Source organism: Eleutherodactylus coqui, chromosome 11 (assembly GCF_035609145.1).
Source record: "Eleutherodactylus coqui strain aEleCoq1 chromosome 11, aEleCoq1.hap1, whole genome shotgun sequence".
NCBI lineage: Eukaryota > Metazoa > Chordata > Amphibia > Anura > Eleutherodactylidae > Eleutherodactylus > Eleutherodactylus coqui.
In genome coordinates, this window is record NC_089847.1 from 7,102,683 (window position 1) to 7,125,261 (window position 22,579).

Below are 22,579 nucleotides of genomic sequence, written 5' to 3' on the forward strand. Positions count from 1 at the left end.
GTATGTTCATAGCCGATTTGATTTGTAAATGTTGCCATTATTAATTAGCTACAGCTGCAGTGAACATGTGACTGTAGGTTTGTCTTTTTAAATGTCGTCTTTTAGTTTGGAGGATAATGCCACGTGGAAGGGCTGCAAGGAGCGGCCTGAAACTCACAGCTTTCTTCCTCCTACATCTGTTCCTGTTTGTTCTAAAGATGTTTAAATAAAACTTGCATTTTTGTAAACAAATACGATTTGGTGCTGGATCCATATAAATGTCTCTAATTAGGAGGCACCTGAGAAGACTCCACAAACAGGAGGGTGTGCCTCTCAGGGCTCCCACTCCTGGGAAGAGACATGCTATTGGCAAGGACCTACAGGAGCCTCTGTGATAGTATGGCACCAGACCTGTTTGTGCTGATGTTCTGGGGCACTGGGCCTGCTACAAAGGGTATTGTAAAATATTTAGATAGAGGCCAGATGGCCAGGTGTTTGCGCACTGTTATTGTGTATATTAAATTCTGAGAAAATGGTTGAAGCCAGAGAAAAGAGAAGTTCTGGGTGAGACTGAGTTGCACATGCCAACCACCCTATGAGGAAATGATGGCGATTCTGGTGTGACTACCCACCTAATATCATTATATTTATATTATTCAGTCATGTCAGGAGTTTCCATTTAAGCAATTATTCTGTGAAATTTAAAAGGGAATTGTGTTTTGTTACATTTTACTCCAGATCACAAATGACTCATCAGCTCAGGAGGTAGAGGGCTGATACTACTTATCTGTAGGATATATGGACAGGTGCCAAGCTGTATGTAGATCACAGGGTGTAGAGGGCTGGTACTACTTATCTGTAGGATATATGGACAGGTGCCAAGCTGTATGTAGATCACAGGGTGCAGCTTGGCCGCCCCTGACAGAGCTGTAATCTCACTGATTTGTTACATAATAACCAGCGATTTATTATCAGTGAACACCTGATGTAGTAAGGACTGTGGAGAAGAAGAAGAGAAGCTTCCACACGGAGACCGCAGCGCACGGACATGGCGATTCTGCAGCACATTCTCCTCCTCGGACCGCTGGTTCTAGCAGCGATTGTAAGAGGTAAGTACAGGGGAGCCAAATACCAGAACACAGGATGTAATGGGAAGTATACAGGAGCCAAGTAAGAGCAGCGCAGATATTACCTGCACCCATCAACAGGCAGATAAAGAATGTTTTCTTATGTTATTTTAAATAATAAAAGTCCTAATAATAAACCCTCCATATAGCAGAGAGGGAGAAATCCGCAGTAATGATCATCGACTACTCTGGAAACTTATTTGTTCTTTATCTAAATTTTGTTGTCATATTTTTTTCAATCTGTCTCTTGGACATCAGGTGACAACTAGCAGGGTCCCCACTAAGCCGCTCACAGGAGAGCAATATTACGGTAACTATATTGTCGGCATCGGGGCGCAGTCAGACGGGCGTTATAATGTGTGAATTTATGTGCACAAAAACGCGTGCCTAAGAGAATTTGCGCGACCAAAGTGGGCGTGACGCTGAAAAAAAAAAAGCACTTGGCGCCGTTTTTGTGCACATAAAGTGCGCTGCCCGCTATCCCCTGCTGCGGCTGTGACAGCTGCAACAGGGGATTCCTTGGATGTGAAACCCCTGGATGCTGTCACATCCAGGGGCTTCACCTCGTTGTCAATGGGGCCGGCGGCAGCTGCAGCCCTATTGATATACAGAGAACATCGCGCTACTCTGCTACAGGTGTGACACGATATTTCTTCATCTCTGAGGGGTTTCACAAGCAAAAAAGACGAATGCCGCAGTTACCTGCGTTTTAAAATCCGCTGCCCTATATGAACTGCTGCGCATTTTTGTGTGAAGGTAAATATCGGGCATATGACCGCTGCCATAGAAAAGCATGGGTTCCTAATACATGCAGGTCGCAAACGCAGGTAACACACACACATAAAAACGCCCGTCTGCCTGAGCCCTAGGAAGGCGGTATGATACCAGTTACAGAGGATATGAAAGGTCTGCACACCCCTGCTAGAATGCCAGGTTGTGTCATGTTACAAAAATCCAACAAAGCTGACTAATTTAAGGTTTATTCCCGCCCTCTGTTTGACCCGTTTTCTGCACAATTCCATTGAAAAACAAACTGAAGTCTTTTAGGGTGGAAAAAGGAAAACCACTAAAACAATATGGTAGCATAAATCTGCCCCCTAAAGCTAATACGTTGTTTATGCACCCTGTGACTTTATGACAGCATTCAGTCTGGCACTGGCATGGCACATCCTGATTTGGCAATCTTCGCCCGCTCTTCCTTGTTGAAGCGCTCAAAATCTGTCCTATTGCGAGGGCATCTCGTGTGTAGCGCCCTCTTCAGGTCAACCCTTAGATCTTTAATGGGATTCAGGTCTGGTCTCTGGCTGGAACATTCCAAAACCACAATCTTCTTGTGGCTATGCCGTTCTCTTGGTGATTTGGAGGTCTGCTTGGGGATGTTGTCCTTCTGAAAGGTGAAATGTTTTCATCTTCATCTTCTCAGCCGAGGCCTGAAGGTTTTATGCCAAAACAAGCTGAAATTTGGGACAGTTCATAAATCCCTGCAGCTTGACTAAAGCCCCAGTTACAGCAGCTGAAAGCCAGCTCCAAAGCATGATGCTGGTGGACAGTCCTCCCTGCGGGGTGGTGTTCTTCTGGAGATGTGCAGCGTTGGCTTCGTGCCAAATATACTTTCAGAATCCTAGACAAAAAGTTCCACCTTAGTTTCATCAGACCATCACCTGTTCCCCACAAACTTCTGGCAGACTTGACGTCGGTTTTGGCAAAACGTCGCCAGGTTTGGATATTGTTCTTGTTAGAGAAGGCTTCCATCTTGCCCCCCTCCCCTGCAGCCCAGACATATCAAGAAGACGGGACATGGTTGTCACATGAATACACAACCAGAACTTGCCAGAAACTCCTCCTTTAACCCGTTAAGGACAAGGTCGATTTGGGGCTTAGGGACGCAACGATTTTTCATTTTCACTATTCAAGAGCCATTATACTAGTTATATACTTGTACATAGGGGGCAGTATTATAGTAGTTATATTCTTGTACATAGGGGGCAGTATTATAGTAGTTATATTCTTGTACATAGGGGGCAGTATTATAGTAGTTATATTCTACTACATAGGGGGCAGTATTATAGTAGTTATATTCTTGTACATAGGAGGCAGTATTATGGTAGTTATATTCTTCTACATAGGGGGCAGTATTATAGTAGTTAGATTCTTGTACATAGGAGGCAGTATTATGGTAGTTATATTCTTGTACATAGGAGGCAGTATTATAGTAGTTAGATTCTTGTACAAAGGGGGCAGTATTATAGTAGTTATATTCCTGTACATAGGGGGGCACTATTATAGTAGTTATATTCTTGTACATAGGGGGAAGTATTATAGTAGTTATATTCTTGTACATAGGAGGCAGTATTATAGTAGTTATATTCTTGTACATATGGAGCAGTATTATAGTAGTTATATTCCTGTACATAGGGGGGCACTATTATAGTAGTTATATTCTTGTACATAGGGGGAAGTATTATAGTAGTTATATTCTTGTACATAGGAGGCAGTATTATAGTAGTTATATTCTTGTACATATGGAGCAGTATTATAGTAGTTATATTCTTGTACATAGGGGGTAGTATTATAGTAGTTATATTCCTCTACATAGGAAGCAGTATTATAGTAGTTATATTCTTGTACATAGGGGGCAGTATTATAGTAGTTATATTCTTGTACATAGCAGGCAGTATTATAGTAGTTATATTCTTGTACATGGGGGCAGTATTATAGTAGTTATATTCTTGTACATAGGAGTCAGTATTATACTAGTTATAATCTTGTACATAGGGGGCAGTATTATAGTAGTTATATTCCAGTACACAAGGGGCAGTATTACAGTAGTTATATTCTTGTACATAAGGGCAGTATTATAGTAGTTAGATACTTGTACATAAGGGCCAGTATTATAGTAGTTATATTCTTGTACGTAGGGGGCAGTATTATAGTAGTTATATACTTGTACATAGGGGGCAGTATTATAGTAGTTATATTCTTGTACATAGCAGGCAGTATTATAGTAGTTATATACTTATACATAGGGGGCAGTATTATAGTAGTTATATTCTTGTACATAGGGGGCAGTATTATAGTAGTTATATTCTTGTACATAGGGCGCAGTATTATAGTAGTTATATTCTTGTAGATAGGGGCTGTATTATAGTAGTTATATTCTTGTACATAGGAGCAGTATTATAGTAGTTATATTCTTGTCAATGGGGCAGTATTATAGGAGTTATATTCTTGTACATAGGAGGGCAGTATTATAGTAGTTATATTCTTGTCAATGGGGCAGTATTATAGTAGATATATTCCTGTACATAGGGGGCAGTATTATAATAGTTATATTCTTGTACATAGGGGGCAGTATTATAGTAGTTATATTCTTGTACATAGGGGGCAGTATTATAGTAGTTATATTCTTGTACATAGGGGGCAGTATTATAGTAGATATATTCCTGTACATAGGGAGCAGTATTATAGTAGTTATATTCTTGTACATAGGAGGCAGTATTATAGTAGTTATATTCTTGTACATAGGGGGCAGTATTATAGTAGTTATAGTCTTGTACATAGGAGCAGTATTATAGTAGTTATATTCTTGTACATAGGGAGCAGTATTATAGTAGTTATATTCTTGTACATAGGAGGCAGTATTATAGTAGTTATATTCTTGTACATAGGGGGCAATAATATAGCAGTTATATTCTTGTACATAGGGGGAAGTATTATAGTAGTTATATTCTTGTACATAGGGGGCAGTATTATAGTAGTTATATTCTTCTACATTGGAGCAGTATTATAGTAGTTATATTCTTGTACATAGGGGGCAGTATTATAGTAGTTATATTCTTGTACATAGAAGGCAGTAGTATAGTAGTTATATTCTTGTACATAGGGGGCAGTATTATAGTAGTTATATTCTTGTACATAGGAGGCAGTACTATAGTAGTTATATTCTTGTACATAGGAGGCAGTATTATAGTAGTTATATTCTTGTACATAGGGGGCAGTATTATAGTAGTTATATTCTTGTACATAGGGGGGCAGTATTATAGTAGTTATATTCTTGTACATTGGAGCAGTATTATAGTAGTTATATTCTTGTACATAGGAGCAGTATTATAGTAGTTATATTCTTGTACATAGGGGGCAGAATTATATTAGTTTTATTCTTGTACATAGGGGGCAGTATTATAGTAGTTATATTCTTGTACATAGGGGGCAGTATTATAGCAGTTATATTCTTGTACATAGAGGGCAGTATTACAGTAGTTATATTCTTGTACATAGGGGCAGTATTACAGTGGTTATATTCTTGTACATAGGGGGCAGTATTATAGTAGTTATTTTCTTGTACATATGGGACAGTATTATACTAGTTATATTCTTGTACATTGGGGGCAGTATTATAGTAGTAATATTCTTGTACATAGGGGGCAGTATTATAGTAGTTATATTCTTGTACATAGGGGCAGTATTACAGTAGTTATATTCTTGTACATAGGGGGCAGTATTACAGTAGTTATATTCTTATACATAGGGGGCAGTATTATAGTAGTTCTAGTCTTGTACATAGGGGGCATTATGATAGTAGTTATATTCTTGTACATAGAGGGCAGTATTACAGTAGTTATATTCTTGTACATAGGGGCAGTATTATAGTAGTTATATTCTTGTACATAGGGGGCAGCATTATAGTAGTTATATTCTTGTATATAGGGGACAGTATTATAGCAGTTATATTCTTGTACATAGGGGGTAGTATTATAGTAGTTATATTCTTGTACATAGGAGGCAGTATTACAGTAGTTATATTCTTGTATATAGGGGGCAGTATTATAGTAGTTATATTCTGGCACATAGGAGGCAGTATTATAGTAGTTATATTCTGGCACATAGGGGGCAGTATTATAGTAGTTATATTCTTGTACATAGGGGGCAGTATTATAGTAGTTATATTCTTGCACATAGGGGGCAGTATTATAGTAGTTATAATCTTGTACATAGGAGCAGTATTATAGTAGTTATATTCTTGTACATAGGGAGCAGTATTATAGTAGTTATATTCTTGTACATAGGAGGCAGTATTATAGTAGTTATATTCTTGTACATAGGGGGCAGTATTATAGTAGTTATATTCTTGTACATAGGGAGCCGTATTATAGTAGTTATATTCTTGTACATAGGAGGCAGTATTATAGTAGTTATATTCTGGCACATAGGAGGCAGTATTATAGTAGTTATATTCTTGTACATAGGGGGCAGTATTACAGTAGTTATATTCTTCTACATTGGGGGCAGTATTTCAGTAGTTATAGTCTTGTACATAGGGGGCAGTATTATAGTAGTTATATTCTTGTACATAGGGGGCAGTATTATAGTAGTTATATTCTTGTACATAGGGGATAGTATTACAGTAGTTATATTCTTGTACATAGGAGACAGTATTATAGTAGTTATATTCTTGTACATTGGGGGCAGTATTTCAGTAGTTATATTCTTGTATATAGGGGACAGTATTATAGTAGTTATATTCTTGTACATAGGGGGCAGTATTATAGTAGTTATATTCTTGTACATAGGGGGTAGTATTATAGTAGTTATATACTTGTACATAGGGGGCAGAATTATAGTAGTTATATTCTTGTACATAGGGGCAGTATTATAGTAGTTATATTCTTGTACATAGGGGCAGTATTATAGTAGTTATATTCTTGTACATAGGGGGCAGGATTACAGTAGTTATATTCTTGTACATAGGGGGCAGGATTACAGTAGTTATATTCTTGTACATAGGGGGCGGATTATAGTAGTTATATTCTTGTACATAGGGGGTAGTATTATAGTAGTTATATCCTTGTACATAGGAGGCAGTATTATAGTAGTTATATTCTTGTATATAGGGGGCAGTATTATAGTAGTTATATTCTTGTACATAGGGGCAGTATTATAGTAGTTATATTCTTGTACATAGGGGGCAGGATTACAGTAGTTATATTCTTGTACATAGGGGGAAGTATTATAGTAGTTATATTCTTGTACATAGGGGGCAGTATTATAGTAGTTATATTCTTCTACATTGGAGCAGTATTATAGTAGTTATATTCTTGTACATAGGGGGCAGTATTATAGTAGTTATATTCTTGTACATAGAAGGCAGTAGTATAGTAGTTATATTCTTGTACATAGGGGGCAGTATTATAGTAGTTATATTCTTGTACATAGGAGGCAGTACTATAGTAGTTATATTCTTGTACATAGGAGGCAGTATTATAGTAGTTATATTCTTGTACATAGGGGGCAGTATTATAGTAGTTATATTCTTGTACATAGGGGGGCAGTATTATAGTAGTTATATTCTTGTACATTGGAGCAGTATTATAGTAGTTATATTCTTGTACATAGGAGCAGTATTATAGTAGTTATATTCTTGTACATAGGGGGCAGAATTATATTAGTTTTATTCTTGTACATAGGGGGCAGTATTATAGTAGTTATATTCTTGTACATAGGGGGCAGTATTATAGCAGTTATATTCTTGTACATAGAGGGCAGTATTACAGTAGTTATATTCTTGTACATAGGGGCAGTATTACAGTGGTTATATTCTTGTACATAGGGGGCAGTATTATAGTAGTTATTTTCTTGTACATATGGGACAGTATTATACTAGTTATATTCTTGTACATTGGGGGCAGTATTATAGTAGTAATATTCTTGTACATAGGGGGCAGTATTATAGTAGTTATATTCTTGTACATAGGGGCAGTATTACAGTAGTTATATTCTTGTACATAGGGGGCAGTATTACAGTAGTTATATTCTTATACATAGGGGGCAGTATTATAGTAGTTCTAGTCTTGTACATAGGGGGCATTATGATAGTAGTTATATTCTTGTACATAGAGGGCAGTATTACAGTAGTTATATTCTTGTACATAGGGGCAGTATTATAGTAGTTATATTCTTGTACATAGGGGGCAGCATTATAGTAGTTATATTCTTGCATATAGGGGACAGTATTATAGCAGTTATATTCTTGTACATAGGGGGTAGTATTATAGTAGTTATATTCTTGTACATAGGAGGCAGTATTACAGTAGTTATATTCTTGTATATAGGGGGCAGTATTATAGTAGTTATATTCTGGCACATAGGAGGCAGTATTATAGTAGTTATATTCTGGCACATAGGGGGCAGTATTATAGTAGTTATATTCTTGTACATAGGGGGCAGTATTATAGTAGTTATATTCTTGCACATAGGGGGCAGTATTATAGTAGTTATAATCTTGTACATAGGAGCAGTATTATAGTAGTTATATTCTTGTACATAGGGAGCAGTATTATAGTAGTTATATTCTTGTACATAGGAGGCAGTATTATAGTAGTTATATTCTTGTACATAGGGGGCAGTATTATAGTAGTTATATTCTTGTACATAGGGAGCCGTATTATAGTAGTTATATTCTTGTACATAGGAGGCAGTATTATAGTAGTTATATTCTGGCACATAGGAGGCAGTATTATAGTAGTTATATTCTTGTACATAGGGGGCAGTATTACAGTAGTTATATTCTTCTACATTGGGGGCAGTATTTCAGTAGTTATAGTCTTGTACATAGGGGGCAGTATTATAGTAGTTATATTCTTGTACATAGGGGGCAGTATTATAGTAGTTATATTCTTGTACATAGGGGATAGTATTACAGTAGTTATATTCTTGTACATAGGAGACAGTATTATAGTAGTTATATTCTTGTACATTGGGGGCAGTATTTCAGTAGTTATATTCTTGTATATAGGGGACAGTATTATAGTAGTTATATTTTTGTACATAGGGGGCAGTATTATAGCAGTTATAGTCATGTACATAGGGGGCAGTATTAAAGCAGTTATATTCTTGTACATAGGGGGCAGTATTATAGTAGTTATATTCTTGTATATAGGGGACAGTATTATAGTAGTTATATTCTTGTACATAGGGGGCAGTATTATAGTAGTTATATTCTTGTACATAGGGGCAGTATTATAGTAGTTATATTCTTGTACATAGGGGCAGTATTATAGTAGTTATATTCTTGTACATAGGGGGCAGGATTACAGTAGTTATATTCTTGTACATAGGGGGCGGATTATAGTAGTTATATTCTTGTACATAGGGGGTAGTATTATAGTAGTTATATCCTTGTACATAGGAGGCAGTATTATAGTAGTTATATTCTTGTATATAGGGGGCAGTTTAATAGTAGTTATATTCTGGCACATAGGAGGCAGTATTATAGTAGTTATATTCTTGTACATAGGGGGCAGTATTATTGTAGTTATATTCTTGTACATAGGAGGCAGTATTATAGTAGGTATATTCTTGTACATAGGGGACAGTATTATAGTAGTTATATTCTTCTACATTGGGGGCAGTATTTCAGTAGTTATATTCTTGTACATAGGGGTCAGTATTATAGTAGTTATATTCTTGTACATAGGGGGCAGTATTATAGTAGGCATATTCTTGTACATAGGGGACAGTATTACAATAGTTATTTTCTTGTACATATGGGACAGTATTATAGTAGTTATATTCTTGTACATTGGGGGCAGTATTTCAGTAGTTATATTCTTGTACATAGGGGGAAGTATTATAGTAGTTATATTCTTGTACATAGGGGGCAGTATTATAGTAGTTATATTCTTGTACATAGGGGACAGTATTCTAGTAGTTATATTCTTGTACATAGGGGGCAGTAATATAGTAGTTATATACTTGTACATAGGGGCAGTATTATAGTACCTATATTCTTGTACATAGGGGGCAGTATTATAGTAGTTATATTCTTGTAAATAGGAGGCAGTATTATAGTAGTTATATTCTTGTACATAGGGTGTAGTATAATAGTAGTTGTATACTTGTACATAGGGGGCAGTATTATAGTAGTTATATCCTCGTACATAGCAGATAATATTATAGTATTTATATTCTTGTACATAGGGGGTAGTATTATAGTAGTTATATTCTTGTACATAGGGGGCAGTATTGTAGTAGTTATATTTTTGTACATAGGAGGGCGCATTATAGTAGTTATTTTCTGGTACATAGGGGGCAGTATTATAGTAGTTATATTCTTGTACATAGGGAGCAGTATTATAGCAGTTATATTCTTGTACATAGGGGGCAGTATTATAGCAGTTATATTCTTGTACATAGGGGGCAGTATTATAGTAGTTATATTCTTGTACATAGGATGCAGTATTATAGTAGTTATATTCTTGTACATAGGATGCAGTATTATAGCAGTTATATTCTTGTACATAGGGGGCGGTATTATAGCAGTTATAGTCTTGTACATAGGGGGCAGTATTATAGCAGTTATAGTCTTGTACATCGGGGGCAGTATTATAGTAGTTATAGTCTTCTACATAGGGGACAGTATTATAGTAGTTATATTCTTGTACATAGGGGACAGTATTATAGTAGTTGTATTCTTGTACATAGGGGGCAGTATTATAGAAGTTATATTCTTGTACATAGGGGGCAGTATTATAGCAGTTATATTCTTGTACATAGGGGCAGTATTATAGTAGTTATATTCTTGTACATAGGGGGCAGTATTATAGTAGTTATTTTCTTGTACATAGGGGGCAGTAATATAGCAGTTATAGTCTTGTACATCGGGGGCAGTATTATAGTAGTTGTATTCTTGTACATAGGGGGCAGTATTATAGAAGTTATATTCTTGTACATAGGGGGCAGTATTATAGCAGTTATATTCTTGTACATAGGGGGCAGTATTATAGAAGTTATATTCTTGTACATAGGGGGCAGTATTATAGCAGTTATATTCCTGTACATAGGAGCAGTATTATAGTAGTTATATTCTTGTACATAGGGGGCAGTATTATAGTAGTTATATTCTTGTGCATAGGGGCAGTATTACAGTAGTTATATTCTTGTACATAGGGGGCAGTATTATAGTAGTTATATTCTTGTACATAATAATATTAATTAAAGACTCTCCCGAAAAAAAAATTTTTTGTAGGTCAAAGTGATGAAAGGCCGTTGGTAACCACAAAATATGGACCACTACAGGGCATTACAGTGCCTGTAAAGGAAACCTCTAGAACCATAGACGCATTTTTTGGTGTCCCTTTTGCAAAACCTCCAGTTGGACCACAGAGATTTGCCGACCCAAAACCTCCTGAGCCCTGGAGCTCCGTTAGAGATGCCTCCCAGTATCCCCCCATGTGAGTCTCTCGTGCTTACGGTGCAGCTGTGATGTACAGATGCAGCAAACATTATCTTGACTTTTATGATCACTGCAATGTACTATGCTGTAAATTGAGTTCCCATGATGCATCTGTCATGTTAATGATTGTTACTCTATGAATCGTCTTTAGTGATGGATAAATTTATGAGACCATCGCATGCAGCGACACAGAAGAATATGCTGTTTTTTACTAATTTCAGGTGTTTACAGGGAGATTTAATGAGTGATATTGTGAAAAAATATAATCAATCCTCCTTTAATATGCCGCCGTCCTCGGAAGACTGCCTGTACCTCAATGTGTTTACTCCATCCGACAGGGACCCAAAATCCAAACTACCGGTAAGTATCCTGAAGCTGGAGGTTAGTGCTTGGATGTTTATTGCAATCAGTATTGTAGATCTGCAATGTTTAGCTCTCCGGCTGTTGTGACACTAAAGCCCTGAGCATTGCTTAATGGCTGCTGGTGATCAGGAGATGTTGGGAGTTGTAGTTTTTCTTTCCTTGTTTTCAAAAAATTATATTGCTAGTAAATATAAATTTTGATCTTTTCCACTCTCCCTTAGGTCATGACCTTCATACATGGTGGAGGGCTGGTCATGGGGTCGGCAAGCATGTATGATGGCTCTGCACTCAGTGCTCATGAGAACGCAGTGGTTGTGCCCATTCAGTACAGGCTGGGGGTCCTAGGATTCTTCAGGTATAGATACTTCCATAGATATATGGTGTATATCCACCCAGGCTCATCATTCTATGATTGCTTAATCTAAAAATTTTTAAAAAGTTTAATAATGTTTGTATTATACCTCAGACCAACATTACCATTTTTGCTGGTTGCTACTGGAAACAGTCATCAAGTTTGTCAGCCACGCTTATAACAACTTAGCTGAGTTTCTATATATGTAGGGGCAGTTACTTTAATAGAAGTATTGGGACACACATAGAAGGTGATGCAATTGGATTTCCTACAGATCTTTCCATAGTGTTGGTCCTCCTTTGGTCTTAGTGACTCTAGTAACCCTCTTCGGCCGCTTTCCAACAAATGCTCATAAAAGTGTTGAGAGATTTGCCCCCATTCCACGAGTAGAGCTTCAGATAGTGATGCTTGGGATAATAAGCGTGTTGGGCACACTCGGATACAACGTTCTAACTTGTCCCAAAGATGCTCAGTGGAATTAGATCTGGACTTTGGGCAGCCAATGAAGTTTGCAGATGTTTTTTACCTCAACCCTACATGCCGTGTGACCTGATGCTTGGTCATGTTGGTAGAGAAAAGGGGCTATGCCTAAATATTTCCACAGGGTAGGTGATGCCACATTGTCCTGGATGTCGCTGTACATGTTGGTCTTCAGAGTGGACTGCACTATAACCAATGATTAGTCCTTCTCAGCAAAAAATACCTCACACCATAACAGAAACTCCTCCAAACTTCACTGTTGAGACGATGCAGTCACGTAGAAACTGCTCCCCAGACAACTTCAACACCCAAGTGCGGCCATCCGATCAGAAGATGGTGTACTGTGATTCGGATGTATACAGCACTTGCTGCCACTCACTTACAGTCCGTCGCTTTCTTGTCCATGTTCTGTTAGTTTACAAGGTCTCCCTGAATGTAGCTGCACCGTACACACCAGATGGCTTTCATTTACCAATAACATGGCCAACAGTGGACTCTGGAGGGCCCAGAAGCTGCCCTGTGCTGATTGGTTGGTGTCATCCCACAACCAGACCCCTTTGTGAGTTCTACACCTTGTGACATAGAATCATAGAATGGAAGAGTTGGAAGGGACCTCCAAGGTCATCAGGGTCCCACCCCCTGCTCAGTGTAGGATTCATCCCAGACAGATATTTGACCAGCCTTTGTTTGAACACTTCCATTGAAGGAGAACTCTCTACCTCCTGTGGTAACCTGTTCCACTCATTGATCCCCTCACTGTCTAATATCTAATCTGTGTCTCCTCCCTTTCAATTTAATCCCATTGCTTTTAGTCTTTCCTTGTGCAGATGAGAATAGGGCTGATCCTTCTGCACTGTGACAGCCCTTCAGATATTTGTAGACAGCTATTAAGTCTCCTCTCAGCCTTCTCTTCTGCTAAACATTCCCAGATCCTTTACCAGTTCCTCATAGGACATGATTTGCAGACCACTCACCATCTTGGTAACTCTTCTCTGAACTTGCTCCAGTTTGTCTGTCTTAAAGTGGGGTGCCCAGAACTCGAGACAGTATTCCAGATGAGATCTGACTAAGGAAGAGTAGAGGGGGAGAATTACCTAATGTGATCTAGACTCTATGGTTCTCTTAATACATCCCAGAATTGTTTTGACTTTTTTGGCTATTGCATCACATTGTTGACTCATGTTCAGTCTATGATCTATTAGTATCCCCAAGTCCCATGTGCTGCTGCTTAGCCTAATTCCTCCGATCTATATGTGCTTTCTTCATTTCTCTTGCCCAAATGTAGGACTTTGCATTTCCCTTTGTTAAATACCATTCTGTTAGTCGCCGCTCACTGATCAAGCTTTTCTAGATCTTTTTGAATACTCTCCCTCTCTTCCCTAGTGTTAGCTATCCCTCCTAGCTTTCTGTCGTCTGCAAATATTATCAGTTTCCCATCAATTTCCTCCTCCAGATCATTTATAAAAATGTTGAACGGCGCCTTGGGGTTCTCCACCTAATACATTCTTCCACTTCGATGTGCAGCCATTTAAGACCACTCTTTGAGTAAGATCACTCAGCCAGCTGTAACAGTTGCCTTGTCTATCCCAGATTTGGTCATTTGTTTCAATAAGTATGCTATGAGATACTTTGTCAAATGCTTTACTGTAGTCAAGATATACTATATCCCCTCTATTTTGCTGATCGACCCAGTCGGTGATTCTGTCATGGAAGGAAATTGGATTCTTCTGGTATGACTTGCTTGTTACAAACCCATGCTGGCTCTAGTGAATTTCTTCATTTTTATCCAAGTACTTGCATACATGCTGTTTAATAATTAGTTCAAAGATTTTTTTACCGTTATAGAAGTCAGGCTCACAGGCCTGTAGTTTCCTGGATCCACCTTCTTACCTTTTTTTGAAGATGGGGACAATATTTGCCCTTTTCCAATCTTCTGGAACTTTTTGTTCTCCCGGAATTTTCAAAGATTATGGCGTGTGGTTCAGTAATTACCTTTGCCGCTTCTTTTAGTATCCTAGGATGTAATTCATCTGGCTCTTGAGACTTGAATTCATTTAAGTTAGCTAAGTGTTCCCTCACCATCTCTCAGCTTATAGACAGCCTGCATTATTTTATTCCCCAATAGCACAGGGAAGATCAGTTGATGTTACATCTACTTTCTGAAGGAAAACCGATACAAAATAGGAATTTTAAAGTTCTTCCTTCTCAACATCATTCCTAACCAATTCACAATTTTCATCTTGTAAGCATCCAATAGCATTTTTGACTTTTCCTTTGCTTTTGACCCCCAAAATCCTTTTTTATTGCTTTTGGCCTCTGTTACAAGCCTCAAATCATTATCAGCGTTAGCTTTTCTGACACTTGCCCTATAGTTTCTGCAGACCACATTATATTTTTCTTTAGATTTTTTCCCCCCTCTTTCCATTTGCTAAACATATTGTTCTTTTTTGTAACGTGTGCAAGTTCTGTGTTCATCCATCCTGGTCTCTTTAAATGCCTCCCACTCTTCCTTCTTTTAAGGATTGTTAACGACTGTGCTTTGCGAATCTTATTTCAAAATATTTCCCAACTTTCTTGGACATTTTTGTCCATAACAACATCCAGCCATTGGATCCTTCCTCTCCTCTTTCTGAGTTCATTAAAATCTGCCTTTGTGAAATCCAACCTTGACATTTGAGTTTTCTCAGGTCTTCCTCCCCTTTTCATGCAAAATTCAAGGATAGCATGATCTCTGCCTCCGAAGGTCCCAGCCACCCTTACCTCCTTAACCATTTCCTCCGTGTTGGTAAGAATTAGGTCCAAGATAGCAGATTCCCTTGTTTCCTCTTCTACCTTTTGGAAGATAAAGTTGTCAGCAAGAGCAGATAAGAATCTGTTGGATCCATTACTTTTCCTGCAAGAGATTCCCAACAAATGTCTGGATAGGAAAAATCTCCCATGATCACTAAGTCGTACATTTTTGAGTGCTTGACCATCTAATGTAGAAAGAGGTCCTCCATATCTTCTGCTTGTCCAGGTGTCCTATAGTAAATGCCTACAATGGTGTCCTTTCTGTTCTCTCCTTGTATTCTTCCCCAAACAGAGACCCATAGCGCAGTTGAACCTGCCTGTGACTATTAAAAAAACCCAGTCTGACTCGAGCATGCAGTGTGGGCCGAAGCCAACCTGTATTTTATCTCACGTTAGCTCAGCTATCCGGGGCACTGCAATGGGATTTATTAATGTACCCTTGGTGGCTTCCTGGGACCCACCCATGCTGTGGGTCCACACAGACTTCCCATAGCGCAGTTGTACCTGCCTGGCACTATGAAAAAACCCCAGACTGACTAGGGTATGGAGTGTGGGCCGAAGCCAACCTGTATTTTATCTCACGTTAACTTAGCTATCCAGGGCACTGCAATGGGATTTATTTATGTACTGTCGGTGGGTTCCAGGGAGCCACCCATGCTGTGGGTGCACACAGACTTCCCATAGCGGAGTTGTACCTGCCTGCGACTATTAAAAAAAACCAGCCTGACTGGGGCATGCAGTGTGGGCCGAAGCCAACCTGTATTTTATCTCACGTTACCTCAGCTATCCGGGGCACTGCATTGGGACAAACAAGAGGAGCGATACAGCACTAATGAGACGTTCACAGCTACGCCAGCATTGGAGTCCACTCTAGGCCCGCGATTGCTGAGGGTTTGTGCAGAGGCTTATGTCCTGGGTGCAGTGAAAGTCCGCTTCCTGCCTACGATTGCTGAAGCTGTTGGCCGAGGCCTATGTCCTGGGGAAACTGCAACTGCTCCAGGTTGGGGCTGTGCAACTTTTTCCTGGCTAATCCAGTCATTGGAGTGGTGAAAGGAAAGGTAACTGATTTACTGAGCCCGTCGCAGATGAACTAGCATCGAAGTCCACTTCATGCCCGCATTTGCTGAGGGTGTGGGCTGAGGCCTATCGCGCGTTTGCTGAGGGTGTGGGCTGAGGCCTATGTCCCGGGGGAAGTGCAAGTACGCCAGATTGGGGCTGTGGAGCTTTTTCCTGTTAATCCAGTCATTGGAGCAATGAAAGTAAAGCTAACTGATTTAATGAGCCCGTCGCAGATGAACTAGCATCGAAGTCTGCTTCATGCCCGTGATTGCTGACGCTGTGGTCTGAGGCCTATGTCTTCGGCGCCGTGCAAGTCTGCCATGTTTGGCCACTCTGATTTATTTATTGTTCATGTCTTGGGTTGCCTAGGACCCACCTATGCTGTTGGTGCCCACTTAGTTCCCATCGTGGTGTTTGACCTGTCTGGCACAAAGACACTGACTTGGGTAGAGGACAGAGTGCAGATGGCTTTCCCCTTGCGGTGTCGATTGAGCTATGCGACACCTTGACAGAATGAATACTGTGTGGCACATGGATTCCCCATAGCTATGTAACTCATGCCAACGTTTGCAGCTCCTGACGGAGGTTGGCACTTTATTGGAATGAAGATCGAACGTCAATTTCTCTATTGATTCTCTACAGTATTGTGGGCTATCGCCTCGCCCCTTTTAAAGAGGGTCGCTGCCTGGCCCTGCCAACCCTCTGCAGTGTGTGCCTCCGGTTCCTCCTCATGGCAGACCCACTTATAAATAGACATGAGGGTGGTGTGGCTATGCAGCCAGTGTGTGGCATGAGGGCAGCTGAAGGCTGCGCAGGGACACTTTTGTGTGCGCTGCGGACGCAGGATCGTGCGGGGGGGGGGGGTTGGGCAGCATGTAACCCAGGAGAAGAGGCAGCGGTGTGACCCACAGGCAGTGCTTGTGCTTGCTTGGAGGTAGTGTGGTGCTTAGCTAAGGTGTGACTTGCTAATGAGGGTTTGTCCGAAGTAAAAATTGTTAGGGGGGGGGCTCACTCTTGCCGCTATTGTAACTTAACAGTGGGACCTGGGAGCCTGAGATGCAGCCCAGCATGTTGCCCCTCGCCTGCCCTATCCGTTTCTGTGTCGTTTCCATCACTTTCTTGGGTTTTCCAGATTTTCACAAATTAAAACTGTAGCGGACCATGGGTCATATACAAAAATGCTTGAGTCGCTCATTGACTTCAATGGGGTTCGTTACTCGAAACGAACTCTCGAGCATCGCGGAAAGTTCAACTCGAGCAACGAGCACCCGAGCATTTTGGTGCTCGTTCATCTCTAGTAAGCACATAGGTGCAGCCAGTTCTTCTGGGTTCCACTTTGAGATGGTCAAGGGCTACCATTTCCAGTGGGTGTTGACTCACAATGGGATGAAGTGGAGCCTTCTGTTTCCACCTAGTTTCAAAGGTGGGACATACTTGACACTGCTTTTCTATGTTCCCTCTCCTACTAATCCAATAAAATCTGTGGCGGATAGTAGCTTCAGTCTTCTGAACACGAATATGTCCCGACTGGTCGTAGTAGGCAGTAAGGACCATTTTACATCTCTCTGTGGGATGACAATTTGATGAATGTGGTTGCCTGTAAAGGGTTCTACATTACACCTTACAAATCGTCTCTTCCACTGTCTCTAAAAATGACTCTTTTTCTCCTCAAAAGGTGGTTTTTTACTTCTTGTGGCTGTGAGGGGGAGGTCTTCCCTGTGTTGGTAATAGCTACATGTTGTTGAGCAAAGCAAGCATAGTAAGTAGGTATTTCAACATCTTTCCAGATGTCTTTATTTGTGAGGGATCTATAGCTGTTGGCATCAGTATTCCCATTGGTCTTTCCAGTACAGCATTTGACTGCAAAGTCAAAATTGGCCCACCTCGGTTCTAGAGCTCCTAAGCTTTGTATTCAGATGAGCAATAAAGTTATCCCAGGGTATCCCAATATGCGTGGTACAGTCAGTTTATTTCATGAGTTGTTGGAAGACAAGCTCATGTTCCCCTTTCCAATTAATAGAGATTGGTCTCTTCTGTCGCTCTTTTGGATGACTTCCTATGAGTTCCTGTAATGACTCAGCAATCTGGATGAAACTGGATATAAATCACTTGTAATATCCTCTTTCACAGTGTTAGGTGTAGGCCAATTCCTGACTACGTTGGTCTTCTCCTGGTCGGTATCACTCCTTCCATACTTACAATGTGTCCCAAATAAGAAACTTGAGTTTGCATTAGATGGCTTAACTTTGAGGCCACGGTGGTATACGAGATCAATAGACTCTCCTAGATACAGCCTAGAACGTACTTCATTGTAGAAGCAGGTCAAATTGGTCTGACATGATTGACCCCTCATGAACCCATGCTGATGAGGAGTTATACGGTTGCCATCCTGGAATACTTCAAGGAAAACATCTCTTTGAAACCCCTCAAATATTTTTCACTTTATTAAAGTGAGAGACTTACCGGTCAGTAGTTACCAGGCTCCCTTCTTGACCCCTTTTTGTATATTGGAATCCCATTGGCAATCTGTCAATCCAGTTGGAAAAACGCAGTCTCAATAGATTCCCTAAATATAAGAAATAGTGGTCTATCTATCATGTCACTTAGTTACATTAGAACCCTTGGGTGTATTCCATCTGGGCCCGGCAATTTGTTGATTTTAATCCTTTTTAACTAATTCAGCACTTCCTCCTTCATTAGTCAAGTGATATTTAGTGGGGAATTTGTTTTATCTTCTGTATCTGCTGTGACATTTCTTTTTTTATTCTTGAATACACTTCAGAAAAAACTATTTAATAGATTTGCCTTCCTCGCATTACCTTATATGGTTTCTCCTGTATTATTTGTTAAAGGGCCAGTGCCTTCAGTGCAAATCCTTTTACGGTTTATATAATTGAAAAATAGTTTAGGGTTATTTTTGCTCTCTTTGGCGATCCATCTCTCGGTCTCCTCCTTGGCAGTTTTGATCTTTTCCTTACATAATTTGTTGTTATTCCTGTATTTTTTTAGCACTTCTTCACTGCCATCTTGTTTTAATTATTTAAACAGTTTTTTTTACTTATTGCGCTCCCCCGGACAGTCTTGTCGAGTCCCATTGGTTTCCTTCTACTTGTAGTTCTTTTATTTTTTGTAAAGGTCCAGGGAGGTCCAGGCTGCCTCTTCTATCCTTAACTTCTAGTCCTCACTACCTACCTGGTGATGATAGGAAGCCAGAGCGAGTTGTGCCGAACCAAGCAGGTATGGAGGAGTGAATGTAAGGAAAGTACAGGACACAGACCTACACAGAAGTAAGAGACACAGGGGAGAAATAGCAAACAAGCTGAAGGAACGAGCAGCAGAACAAAGAGAAAGCTGGATTCACACAGGAACAGAATACCGTCCAGCATAAACACACACAGAATAGCTGCAGCAGATAACATGCAGTCATGAAAGGAAGTACACAGCAACACCAAAGCACCCTGGGAAAGGTCTAGGGGGTTAAAATAGAAGGTTGATTGCAAGTCACCTCAAGCTGGATGGAGAAGCCAGACACAGTAACCCCGCAGATGCTGTAACAAAGTGAAGCAGACTCAGGAAGCAGGATGATGCCCATGTCTGCCAGACCTGACAGTACCCGCTCTCTAAGCCCTCTTCTTCTCCTGACGGTTCTCTGAAAAAAATCCTGAATAAGGCGTGGGGCATTAATATTCTCAGAAGGCTCCCATGACCTCTCCTTAGAACAATACCATTTGCAATCTACCAAAAAAGGTTTTTGTCCTTACCCTCTTGCCATCAAGAATAGCCTTGACCTCGAAAGTGTTCTCAGCAACTATCTGTGATGACACCAGTCTGGGTCTTTGGGAAAACCTATTGAGTACCAGTGGCTAAGCAGGGAGACAAGAAATGATTTTGGAATACGTAGGGAGGGAGGGAGTCTCAACCTGTAGCAAACAAAGCTAATTCTCTCTAGTATCTCAAACGGGCCCAAAAACCATTGAGCCAACTTGCAATTGGCAAACCTCTTCATGGTCGCCACCGATTTTTCAAGGTTCCTAATAGTCTCTAGTCATATCCTGGTGAAATTCTCCACCAAAGATGCTGCTGAAGCTCCGAACTGGTCCAGAAAGACACCAACAGGAACTGGGACCCCTGACAGAATCAGGGTTACCAGCAGATTCAACTGGGGAGAGGAAAGAGGAGACATCCTCACCCAAGACCACCTCTCTGACGAATCTGAGGTGGTGGAGTCCTCTGGTCTGTAGGAGGGATAGTAGTCTCTGGGCTCAGGGGGTTTGTCCAGAGTAGCCTTCTCACCTGTCTAATCACCCTGGGTCTCTCATGAAACCTCAAGTTTATCCTAATAGCTAAGGAGATCAGAGCATCCAATGAGGCCAGAACCTTTTGACCTGCCATTTTGTCCTTGATACGTCCAGTAAGCACCACCCACATTGCAGCCACCAGAGCTTCATTATTCCACCCTAAAGGGTATGAAATGCACACATAAGGTAATTAGGATGTTTTTATACTTCTGCCATTTCTCGCCTGCAATATTATTTTTGAAGATGTTGTCCCAATTAATGTTGCCAAGAGTAATCCTGAGCTGATCAAATTTTGCTTTACTAACGTTTAGCTTTTTTGTTTCTCCTTGATAGGGCTTCCTATTGAAGGACAGATGGAAATTAATTATATTGTGGTTATTATTTCCCAAATGTCCTTCAACCTGCACCCCCATTATTGTGTCCAGTTTGTTAGTTAATAATAAGTTCAGAGTGGCCCTCCCTATAATTGGCTCCTGCACAAGTTGGGTAAGGTAGTTATCTTTAATTGTCCTCAAGAACTTATCGTCCTTATTAGTTTCGCAGGTTTCATTTTACCATATTCTATCCAAATAATTAAAGTCTCCCATAATAATTCATTGCGTTATGGCACCTTTTCTATTTGTCTTAATAATAAGTTTTTAGTTTTTTCTGCTATTTTTGGTGGCCTATAGAAAACCCCTATCAGGATTTTGTTATTTTGCCCTCCCTGTATTTTTACCTACAGAGATTCTGTGTGTTCATCTCCTACACCTATATCTTCTTGTAGTCTCAGCATTAAGTAGGATTTAACATACAGACCTCCCCCTTTCTAGTTCCCACAGTTTCCTCTGAAGAGATTCTAACTGTAAATTCACCGCCCAATTGCACTTATCATCAAGCCATGTTTCCATTATTCCTACTATATCGTAATTTTCATCAGACATTCTCGCTTCGAGCTCCCCACTTTACTGACCAGACCTCTTGCATTCCTTGCCATACAATTTATACGGTTGTTATTCTTTATATTTATAATGCTATGTATGGTCCTATTAACTGTTCTGTAAGTTCTAACTGTACTACACCACCTCCCACTTGACCCCCATTCGCATTACTTGGTCCAAGGTCACTGTTCACAATGCCTTCCCCCTATTGCACTTGTTCACCTTACCCTTCCCCCAGTCCCTAGTTTAAACACTCCTCCAACCTTCTAGCCATCTTCTCCCCCAGCACAGCTACAACCTCCCCATTGAGATGCAGCCTGTCCATACAGTAGAGCCTTAAGCCAACAGCAGTCAGACCAGTTCTCCAGGAACCCAAACCCTCCTTCCTACACCAAATCTAGAGTCACTTGTTTACCTCCCTAATCTCCCACTGCCTTTTTGGTGTGGCTCGTGGTACAGGTAGTTTTCCTCGGAAATACTATCTTGGAGGTCCTTACTGTAAGCTAAGATTCTAAGTCCCTGAGGATCCTCCATTGACCTCTAACTTGGTCATTAGTGCTGATGTGCACCATGACCACTGGATACTCATCTGCCCCTCCCAATTATCTGTCAACTCGATCCGCGATGTGTCGAACTCGAGCACCAGGAAGACAACACACAGTTTGACCATTCCAGTCTTTGTGGCAGATTGCCCTATCTGTCCCCCTAGGACCTGTCTAGCCTGCACTACACTCACCTTCTCCTTCTTACTGGAGCAGTCATCTCTCTGGTGTTCAGAGGGCATGTCATGCTGCAGCAGTGCTAACCCTGTAATGGCATCTCCCTCATCTGTCAACTTTGCAAACTTGTTGGGGTATGCCAGTTCAGGACTAGCCTCCCTAGCTCTCTTCCCTCTACCCCTTTTGTCACCCAGCTAGTTGCCTGCTCCCTCTGCTCTCCCAAACTACCCAAGTGAGTGCTTGCTGAGTGGGCAGCAAACT

At 40.4% G+C, this 22,579-nt stretch overlaps 1 protein-coding gene across 1 annotated transcript in view; it reads left to right on the forward strand.

The window, feature by feature from the left end:
* The first annotated feature begins 1,009 nt into the window (after nt 1-1,009).
* LOC136581970 (fatty acyl-CoA hydrolase precursor, medium chain-like) overlaps nt 1,010-22,579 on the forward strand; it is a 184,839-nt gene continuing 163,269 nt past the window's right edge. Inside the window, exon 1 of the mRNA XM_066582687.1 lies at nt 1,010-1,088. Coding sequence (XP_066438784.1) covers nt 1,028-1,088 — 61 coding nt within the window. The 5' untranslated portion in view covers nt 1,010-1,027. The remainder of the gene's footprint in view (nt 1,089-22,579) is intronic.